The sequence below is a fragment of the Diuraphis noxia genome, unplaced genomic scaffold (genome assembly GCF_037042655.1).
Source record: "Diuraphis noxia isolate RWA-SAM2 unplaced genomic scaffold, SU_Dnox_SAM2 contig0002, whole genome shotgun sequence".
NCBI lineage: Eukaryota > Metazoa > Arthropoda > Insecta > Hemiptera > Aphididae > Diuraphis > Diuraphis noxia.
Window position 1 is genome coordinate 52,408,139 of NW_028301712.1, and position 11,532 is coordinate 52,419,670.

The following is an 11,532-nucleotide window of genomic DNA, read 5'->3' on the forward strand; positions in this document are numbered from 1 at the left end:
CAGAAAGAGATGATGGATATCAATATTGCATTTAATGAAATATATCAAAGGGAAAATAGCCCAATACCTACTTGGAAACAACCAAATTACATAGTTGATACAAGCTTAACAGAATACTTGAAAAAAGAAACACCAAATACTATTTATAACAATTTATTTAATGAACTTATACACAGTTCTAAATAACAGTAGTCAGATTTACACTGATGTATCTAAAAGTGAAACGGGTATAGGACTTGCAGTAGTCCACCTCAATGTAATTAAACAGTTCAAACTTAATAATTTAAGCAGTATTTATACAGTTAAATACCTAGCACTATATATAATAGTATTTATCAACCTTTTTGATGCCACGGAACATCGAACAATAATATTTTTTTCATGCAGAACCCCTTTGAAAATTATCTTTAGAGTCCGGCCGCCGACGATTTTTCTCTCTTGCGATTTTAAACTTTTGCTGAACACAGATTAAGAAACACTGATTTAAAAGAAACCAATTAGCTCTAGAAATCAATGATACAAAATAGATATATGTTCCGACTCACTCAGTGCCTTAACTAATCTCCAATTTAAAATACTATAACTGAGCCATTGCTCTAAAAATAACCTTCTTTTCTCATCAAACAAGAACATTAGATTCGCTTGGAACTCAGGTGATTGCAACATAAAAGGAAATAGTCCCACCAATTAAATAATTACTTTTTCATCACTTTTTGACATAAATAGAAATATAAACAAAGATTGCATTGATTTGTGGTACACCAAATAGCACATCACCACAGAAAATAAGTTAAAAGAAATTAAGCACTCTGTTCAACTCTAGCTGAAATACACTGACCTAAATAAAAAAAATAGGTACTTCTTAATCAACTTAGAATAGGCCACACAAAATTCACACATGGACACCTAATGTCAAAAATAGATCCATCCCTATGCCCAACATGCAATGAACACTACTCCATCAAATACATCATCGTCCACTGTCCAAACTTCAATGAAGCTAGGAAAGACTTCCACATCCCTGACAACCTGTACAAGGCAATTGGTCTATTTTCTATAACTATCAAAACATAATTTATATCTAACGAAAATTGAGTTGTACAATGACATATAACAATGTAAAAATGTAATACTTTTGTTAAAGCTAATAACCTATGTAGTTGATGCTTAACCGATAGAAAAAAAAAAATATATATAGTTTATTGCATTCAGATTTTTAACAAAATTATATAATTTTTACATAGAAATATTATTTTTATACATTTTAAATTATAACATACAAAAGTAACAATATAATACAATTTTCTGAATATATGTGTATTTACATATAAATATACTACATATTAAAATTAAAACTTATTAAGTAAGCATGAAGTACATAAATTGTTAAACTTAACACCATGTTTAAAAATATTAACATCACATATTTAATTTGGAATCCACATACATTGCATAATTATTAATGTATAAAAACATCTACAAAAATAGACAAGATCCAATACAAGTAAACTACACTAAAAAGCATATAATTCATATTGATAGAGTATGTATTGTACATTTTGTCACTATATAGCAACTTAGTAAATTATTGTAATGTATAAATATTTCATCATATTATTTATTTATAATAAACCTATTTAGACCATAACTCAATAGTTATAAATTATAACCATAACAATTTACACTAGGTACTGAATCAAAAATTTAAAAAACCCAGTTTTAATTTTATACACTTAAGCATTTTTTTTAGTTAAAAGTCTAACTAATTGTATATTAATAGTATACACTGTGCACGTAGTCATAAAATACATTTTTAGATATTTTACGATTATTTTTATTTTTAATATTGTATTAAACAATTTGTTCTATTTGACTTTAAGGATTTCTTAATATAGTTGATATTTAGTAATATGTTATTGTATGACTATATTATTATAATCTAGCACTGTTTTACTCAAAATCTTAAAATAAAAAATAAAATATTAATACATACAATTTAAGGTTTATGCTAAAGTTAAATTTACACATAATATCATGTTAATGAATATAATTCTTAAAAATAAATTTAAAAAAAAAAAAACATCATATAATACAGGAACCGGATGTTAGACACTAGTATTGCTACACTTGCCATTAGAAAAGTAATTTATAATAATTTATTATAAAGTTGAATATAATGACAAATTGTAACATTTTTTTTAAGAATTTAAAACTATATTTAAAAGATTTATATTGTATATACTATCAAAAAGCATAAAATATTTATTGTAATATATTTTCAATGGTACTATGCATGGCATTTGTTCAACAATTAAAGACAGAGAATGTACATTAATAAAGTTAGGGAAGAATTTATAACAATTAACATTCAAATTGAGAAGCAAGCATTTATGACAAAATCAGTGAATACATTTTTTGATAATTGGAAATTAATAGAAAAAAATTAAATGATGAAAGGAATAAAGGTGAGAAAAAATTATAATATGAGAGACGAAATAGTGTGCGTAAACAGTATGCATCAAAATTGACAAAATATAATTATAATTTGTACCATAACAAAACAAGAAGAAAAAACATGAAATTGTAAAATCAAACAACAATTTTTGCTTTGTATTTTTTTCGGATTAAAATATTTTATCATTTTGTATTTTTCATCAATTTTTAAAATACAAAGTTATAACTATTTTGCATATATAATATGCCTATTTCCTAATATGAATTCAAATATTTAATGGTTTAATTAGTACCTAAATTAATAAATTAAAAAAAGTAACAATAAATAAATTATACAGATCGAATATTAAGTTTAGATGTAGATCTAGATATTTTTGGCCATCGGCAAATAACTGAAAATATATATCTATGTAATGGATTTGGACGTTTGTAGACTGTTTGTTCAATTGTTGTCTGATCATTATAAATAGCATCCATTTGATCATATAAAATTGCAATAACAAACATACCAAAGAGAGCACTTTCCATTATTAAAATTACTGAATGTAAGCTAAAATAAAACAAATAAAAATCATGTTTTGTAATTAATTATAAAATAAATATTTAGCCAAAAAATTATGAATTCAATTAAGATGTCATATTAAAAAGTAATATATACTTATTATTAAGTATAAAATATTTTATATTAAACATGCAATGTAGAAGAGCAGTGAAATTACTAAACATTTTTATTTTATTATAGTATATAGCAGGGGTTTCTTAACTTTTTTTATACTAGTCCAAACATGTGATAAGCTTTAGCACCACAGGACAAACATTTTTAGATAAGGATAGAGAAGAAATAAAATTAAAGATTAATAAGAACTATTTTTAGGAATTCATGTATCAAATACATATATTTAAAAAAAAATCAATTAACTTAAAGGTAGGTCAGTTCAAAAAGCTTATCGGGACGGAACTGAGCCGCTGTTCGTAGGTTTTAGACCCCTAGTATACATGGTGATTCTTTTAAGTGGGTACACTAATTATCTCGAAAAGTATTTACTTTTTCAAAATATTTTTTTACATGGTTTCAAGTTGTTAAAAAACCAACATTTTTATTAAAAAATTATATTTTTAAATATTTTTTAACCTTATCATTTCTTAAGTTTTTTACTTTTTTGAATGACAACATAGAGTTTTAATTTCATATTCCAAAGCAGAATATTTTTCTAACTATTTTGATTCATAAAAATCGAATTTAGAGCTAGTAGTTTTTGAGTTATAAGTATTTAAAGTTTAGATTGGCAGAGTGGAGTGGTACGGGGTTACCCCACAAAATGTTTGTCCACTACTCCGCTTGTCTAAACTTTAAATACATATAACTCATAAACTAATCGTCCTAAATTCGATTTTTATGAATCAAAATACTTAGAAAAATATTCTGCTTTGGAATATAAAATTAAAACTCTATGTTGTCATTCAAAAAAGTAAAAACTTAAATAATGATAAGAATAAAAAATATTTAAAAATATAATTTTTTAATAAAAACGTTGGTTTTTTAACAACTTGAAACCATGTAAAAAAATATTTTGAAAAAAGTAAATACTTTTCGAGATAATTAGTGTACCCACTTAAAAGAATCACCCTGTATATTGAAACAAGTATACAATAGATTACAGTATTTATATCAATTATAAAAAAAAACTTACACTTGTGTTTGTCTTGTATCCATATCATACAGTTTACACTGACGGCATTCACGCACCCATGACATTATAACTAACATGATAGTATATGCAGAAATAATACAAACAAAAAAAAGAAATTGGACAAAATACTTTTGATTTTTTTCCCCAACACAATTGTTAATCCTATGTAAAAACAAAAAAAAAAATTACAACATAAATAATATAAGTAATAAAAAAGTTACATTTTTGTTTGTTTTTAATTAACAATTACCTACCATGGACAATGATGATCCATTCGTCTAATGCAGCGCTTACAAATTCGACAGTGATGAGCTCTGGGTGGTCGGTATGCTTCACACCTTGTACACATAGTCCAATCTTCTCTTTTCACTAAAGGTTCATTAACTATATAGGTAGGTATGATCACAAACGACATACAAAGGGTCATAGATATTTGTCAACTAATAATTTACAACTATAAAATAATTGTATCTAATAAAATATTAAAATACCTTGCCGTAAGTCTGATAATGAAACATTAGTATGAGACAGAGGTACAGTTCCAGGATCAGAAAACATTGCTCGCAAATGTGATACTGTCAATAGCAAAAGAAATGTATTAAAAAGCACTATGTGAAATGGAGCCCATAAACTGAAAAATATACAAAAAATTAGTATATAATTAGTATAAAATACAAATAATAATTAAAAAAAAAATAGGTATACCTATACATAAATTATTTATTCATAGAAAAAATAAAATATTAAATTTCAAACGTAATGGAATTGGTGTAACCTATAATTTTTATCTATAAAACATCCTATGAGTAAAAACCAAATATTTATAAATGTTTTTGGTTTGGTAGACAAATTATTTTCTTAAGTTGATAAAATAATGTAACTAAAATGGTTTTATTATACTTTTAAAGTTCTATACATTACATAATCTCATTAGAATAACTTATATCTAAGTACAGAGATTTTAAAATTAATTATTTTTATGTAAAATACATTTGTTTTCCTGTTTGAACCGAAGACACCACAGGGACTACTTTCGCATTACTTCCGCGGCGCCACCATCATTTATTAACAAAAAATAGGTAAAAATAAATTTCATTTAATAATTTACATCACCTTTGTCCCTTGTGAGATACACATTTAAAATTATTTTATACATGAGTATGAAAAATAATAAACAAAAATAACATCGTCAGCTTGTAAAATACCTAAATAATTAGAAAATAATCCTAGGTTGAAATTAAGTTAAAAGAATGCAAATTTTGCACTATATTATAACGCATGCTAGTGCAGTAACAGCTCTAAAATGTAATAAATAGGTTTAAAATTAAAATGTTACCTGTCTTGCATAGTGTGCAAAACAACCCATTGTATCACTACATAGTCAGCGTATATGATTGAAGTATATGTGAATAATATACAAAAAATACCACAAGGATCATTAACTAATTTCATCATCACTGTAGTCTGTAGATTTTGAACCAGACAAATTTGAATCACATTACTTTTAAAATACTATTTTTGATTACAACCTTAAACTTTGTTCCCTTCATATATAATGATAACCAAGTTTACCTACTTAAGGATAATATGCTTATTGCCTAGTGCTACAATAGGTACATAGTACATACTATTAAAAATTAATAATTACTGATAAATTAACAAAACAATAAAACGAACTGAAGTGTTCCTTGAAATATTCATGTTTCATATAAACTATAAAGGTAAACTATGTATAATAATAATAAAAATAATTGTTATGTATTATGTAATAAATGATAATCTATGATATAATATAGATGAGTATCTTTATAGTATCAACATTGAATTTGTTTTATTTGGTGATAAGCGTTTTGAGATAATGATAACAAATGGAAATAATAAAAATTATTTTACCTCCAAGGCTCCAAAAGAAATTATAAAATGTACATTTGGTACACAATACATACAAGCATTACAAGCATTCAACAAACTGAACAAATCTGAAATCACTACCACAGTACCACATTAATAAATAACAGCGGCCGCTCCAGGCACAAAGCCCGTGGCCAAGCCTATATTTCTGGACTATCGAAAGTTGTATTATGTATGATGCGCCATTAATGTGTAATAGTTTATAAATTATAATACTTGAGTTGGTGTCAAATTATCAGTATAGTCACTATACTGTAAGATTGTGCTCACTCAATGGCTGGCCGCTGTTTATATGGCTGCATGTTACTTGCGTCCCCAAAAAAATAAATATTTTTCAGGTAGTAAATTTGACCGGTAAGTTGCGTCCCGTTTTGGGGGACGCAAGTCAGCCATATTATTATCATCGATATTATCTTCAAAAATCATTAAAATCAATAGTTCATAAATTGTACTGTATACATGTATACGATATATACATGTGTGCGAGTGCGTGCGTTACTTACAATATATAGATACAATTTATCTATGATAGGTACTTTATGATAGTATATTATATTAATAACTTATGTGGGTACCCACTATGCACTTAATTGCTCTTATCTATATGATAGTTTATTATTTAATTAATTTATTAGGGAATAAATAATAGGTAATTGTTAATTGTCAGTACGGGTACCTGGCTGCATCCGAGTTGCCGAGTTGGGTCCGGGATTTTTACAGGTACTACACTAGTTAGTAGTTGGGTTTTAATTTTTAATTTTTTTTTTGGTGAGTACTACATACTATTATTTTATGATTATGATCACGATATGATCAGAAAATTAAATGGAAAAGAGGGGATTATGATAAGAGAGGCAAATGCATTTCGAGGAGCAAAAAAAAAATGTATACCGTAGGAATACACATTGAAGACTGCAGTATGTAAACTCCAGCTCATTGTAGAATGATTATTTAGAAGGCAAATGATTATTAAAGTTTAAAATTTGTGTACACAAAAATCAACTAGAGTTTATGAATTACGAAAACAAATATGTATCGATTTCATTATGTTGTATATAGGACATGGGTAGTAAATAGTAAATAGTGAATGTCTAGTTAAAAATGAAGTTTATTTATAACTAGACATTTTATTAAAATTTAAAGGTTATTGACTTAGGTACAGAAGTAATGAACGAATATTTTACATAATTATGAATATTATTGAATTAAGTCTTGTATGGATTTTTTGATTGAGGAGGTTTTCGTTCATCGTGTATTTTGTGCATTTTAGTTGCTTCATAATTTGAAAAATTGTCACACCTTTCGAATCACTTCTGCACCAACTACTGTTATTACTTATTCTATCTATAAATATTTTTATTGTGATTATTAAATAAATAAATTACAATCGACATTGCATTGCAGATATTTTAACAATCATTAAATCCTGAAAGTTATTTTGGTTATAATTATATGTATTATAAATGATACATAATATTGAAATACTTATGTATAGATTTTAAATGATATAATTATTGCCAACATAGTTTCATTATAATTTAATACGGTAAGTGATTCTGTATTCTTTCTACAATAACTACAGTAGTATTACGTTTGTACTCAAAACGATTTTACTCGTATATAGTCATATTTTCGTATTAGCTTTCTAAAACCATATAGAATACATATTTTATAGATAGGAACGCATAATTACGCATATATTCATTATTCATATGTACAGGTTGATTCACCAAGCATTCACCACCTAACATTTCCGACAAATTACCCACTAAATAATTATTTATTATAAAATAGAGTGATTCTCGTAAAAATAATAGAAGTTTGTATCGCCACAGGAGTGCAGGATTAGGAGACTGTCTGACATTCCTTAAGTAGGTACCTATTACCAAATGGAGAAGGACTACCCTCTAGTAGCACCGTGGTTCAGCAATAAAAAAAAAGTAGGTATTATCAAAAATCTCAATAATTTTAAAATATGATTCTATAGGTAGTAAATTAAAATTTCTAAAAATCAGAATCATTTGGATAAATTCATTATCAAATGAAAAAATGGGGAGGATGTAGTGAGCATGTGAATCCTCTATAAGTACTTATAATCTGTGCGCGGTAGTTGACAGTAATAATGTTATAATAGACAGAAATCGGTAGAATATCAAGAATATTGAATATAACAAAAATAAAAACTTATATAATATTACTAGGTAGATACATAACTTTAAGTAAAGAGATAAAACTATGTGAAACAAAATATTTTGTAAAAGGTTTAGTAAAAATTATATATTGGTAGAACTTACTATAAACTATTTGGGTAATAAAAGAAGAAAATGAGCAATTATTAGGATAATAACTAGCCACTAGGGGCTAGGGCTAGGATTTATGTGCAATAAAAAATGATTAAATATCCATATGGTTTATTAAAAATATGCAATAAAAATATGCAAATAAACCAAATAAATATTATTTAAAAAACACATTTTCTATAAATTTTTTCAAATAGATACCAATTAATAAAAATAAATATGTTAAACACTTAAAATATAAAACATTAAAATAATGCTAAGATTTTAAAATCTCTAATATATTAATTGATATAAAATTGATAAAGCTACTCAAATGAATTACATGAAACAATCACATGATGTTTTAAATTTTCAAAAATGATCGATCTTCTGTTTGACCTTAGTATGTTTTTATATTTGCTAAAACTCAGTTCGATATCACATGACGTAATTTTTGCTTATTTAAATTTTGTAACTTTCCTAATAGTTAGATTTGGAAAATCTTCATCTACATCGTTGCCATTTAAAATATTACGTATCGTAGACATAGCTTTTAGCCCGGTATTTTTTTCTAACACATTTTTATATTTTTTGTCGATGTTTTCAGAGATCGGTCCTTTGTTTTGGCCAAGTTTAGATTTGGTGTTTTCAACGATTTCCAAATTGTAATGAAATATAATATAAAACATGCACTTTTGTGTTTTTGTAGTCGAAATGTACAAAAAAATTCATTTTGTTCAAAATATGCAAAAATATGCATTTTATCTCAAATATGTAAAAATATGACAAATAAAAATATCACCATTTACCTCAGCAAAGGCTAATTCGTGAGCATTATTTACAAAATAAGTAATCAGAAGTTGCAAAAAAACATACCAATGCGGCAATTCCTAGCCCTAATAATAACTGATAAATGGCCTGCAGCCATGTAGGTACCTACCATTGAATATTCTATAATCAATGGTACCTACATAGTACATACTTGTGAATTTGAATGGTTTCAGTTACAATGGCATGGTATCGTATTATCGTAAACAAGTCTTCAGTAATCAGGGCTTACAGAATTCATTTTTACCAAAAAAACAATTGAATTAGCATATACCTACCTATTTTCCTATAATTATGAGTGCTTTTTTGGTAACAATTAAAGGTATAACTATTATACTACTATATAGCCATATAGGTGTCTTTTTTTTTCCTGTTAAAAAACCAGGAACTAGTGGGAACTGTTCAGCACAATACTGCCACCACTATAGGTGTCTATAGGTAAACTTGTGTCAGCTATGAGGAATCTTGTATTGAATGTTCATGAATCATGACTATATTAGTTATATAAATTTAACATTTTATACATTTTTAATCAGTGGTTGAGTTGAGGGAGGACGCAGGGAGACTGAGTTACTGTTCATTTTTCTTCATATTATAGCGTACCCCTTTATTATATTCATCAAGGAATAGGGTTACTATTAGATTAATTTGTTTTGGACCGCTAGTTGTTCAATTTCATTTAGAGTCCATCTTTATTGTTTTACAATAATAATATAGGTAATAATAACAATAATAACAATAATAATTTATTGTAACTGTCTTTTTACGCTATCTCACATTCTCACCCCATTCAATACCTATATTAATTAATCCTGGCTATCCGTCGGTTAGTATCTTGATAAGTGGAAGAATAGTTATGTTTGGTCTATATTTAAAGCAAGTAATCGAATCCCGTCCGAGTACACAATCTAAAATTTTAGAAAAATTATAGCAACTAAATTGGCATCGATATTTAGTAATATTATTTCTGATAAGCAACACGGTTTTCGCTTTTATTCTAAATTAACCATGATTAATTTGCTAGTATATTTACCAACCTTGTGTCATTAGTTAATAAAGGAATTTAGGTAGATGCAGTAAACATGGATATAAGGAAAGCTGTTGATAGTGTAGACCTGTCTATTTTGGTAAAAAAAATTGAATATAGAGGCATATCTGGACCAATGTTAAGATGGTTCAATTCATAGTTATGTGGTAGATTTCAACAAATTAAATTGAGTAGTTCTATCTCAGTGAGTATTAAATATTAATGTTACATCTGGTGTTTCTCAAGGAGCCAAGGAGGTCATTTATCACCTTTACTTTTTTAAATATTTATTAATATTACGTTTCCAATATCTTTAAAAACTGTAAATTCTTAATTTTTGCCGACGATCTAAAACTATATCTAAGTACCAATTTATTCAACTGATGACTGTGTTAAACTGCTGTTTGATCTGAATCAGTTTTATTCATGGTGCATAACAAACGGCCTTAATGTAAATGCTGAAGTCTACAGATAACTTTTTCACGCCGAAAACAACTCTTAAAATTTAATTATAAAATTAATAGCTCTGAACTAATGGCAGTTATGCAAATAAAAGACTTAGGCATATTGGTATCAAATTATTCAAATTACACGTCTTTCAATAACCATATAAACATGGTATTTAATAAGGCATTGCGGATTTATACGCCGAAACTGTTCAGAATTTAAAAATCCAAAGTGCATTAAAGTTTTATATTTTTCTCTGGTTCGTTCGATCCTAGAACATGGCTCAGTCATTTGGAACCCTCGCCAATCTAATCTAATATCCAAAATGGAACGTATTCGGAACAGGTTATTACGGATACTTGGACACAAAACAAATAAAGTAAACTTAGGTATCTATTGAACAATTAGCATTGGAATTTGATATTGAGTCCTTAGTTAATCGTAGGAAACTAAATGATGTATTTAGCTCCATAAATTATTAAATACTAAAAATTAAAATTGACTGTCCTGAATTACTGAGCCTCATTCCTTTTAACTTCCTTTATGTTAATACTAGTGTATCACACACTTTTTACTGCCCTGCCTACTGTCAAAATTACAGTATTTTTGCTTCAAATAATAGAATGCTGGAAACAGGAAACTAATTAAATAATTTTGATTTTTTTTATGATGACTCAACCAAAGTTAAAGCGTCTAGTTTAATTTAATTTGTCACATAATACACTCTTTAATTTAATTTAATTTATTATTATCAATTAGGTAGGTATAGTTAATAAGTATAAGTGTATCATTATAACATGTAGGTACTGTACTGAGCCCGACAGGACGTATAATTATATAACTATATAAAATATAAAAATATAATAATTTAAAAAATATATTATACAGATGTCAC

General features: G+C 26.6%; 1 protein-coding gene across 3 annotated transcripts; it reads right to left on the reverse strand.

Moving 5' to 3' along the window:
• Positions 1-137: 137 nt before the first annotated feature.
• Dnz1 (DNZDHHC/NEW1 zinc finger protein 11) lies at positions 138-5,912 on the reverse strand. Of its 3 annotated transcripts, none has more exons than XM_089218886.1 (5): positions 5,722-5,912; positions 4,637-4,776; positions 4,400-4,529; positions 4,146-4,307; positions 138-3,004 (listed from the first exon to the last, which is right to left on the reverse strand). In XM_089218886.1, exons 1-5 carry the CDS (start codon positions 5,769-5,771, stop codon positions 2,785-2,787), a joined length of 702 nt encoding a protein of 233 aa, XP_089075012.1. In that variant the 5' UTR covers positions 5,772-5,912; the 3' UTR covers positions 138-2,784. The 3 variants fall into 3 exon arrangements, with proteins under 3 accessions (XP_089075012.1, XP_089075011.1, XP_089075010.1); XM_089218885.1 differs by having other exon boundaries at positions 4,400-4,514; positions 5,482-5,887; XM_089218884.1 differs by having other exon boundaries at positions 5,482-5,887.
• Between the last annotated feature and the right edge of the window lie 5,620 nt (positions 5,913-11,532).

What these genes read in the sequence shown, in the direction of transcription:
- Dnz1 (XM_089218884.1), bottom strand. Translation starts at nt 5,600, where the DNA reads ATGATGAAATTAGTTAATGATCCTTGTGGTATTTTTTGTATATTATTC. An exon ending in ATGGATCATCATTGTCCATG is followed by an intron (nt 4,308 to 4,399) that starts GTAGGTAATTGT and finishes GTTTTTACATAG; the next exon opens with GATTAACAATTGTGTTGGGG. An exon ending in GATACAAGACAAACACAAGT is followed by an intron (nt 3,005 to 4,145) that starts GTAAGTTTTTTT and finishes GTTTTATTTTAG; the next exon opens with CTTACATTCAGTAATTTTAA.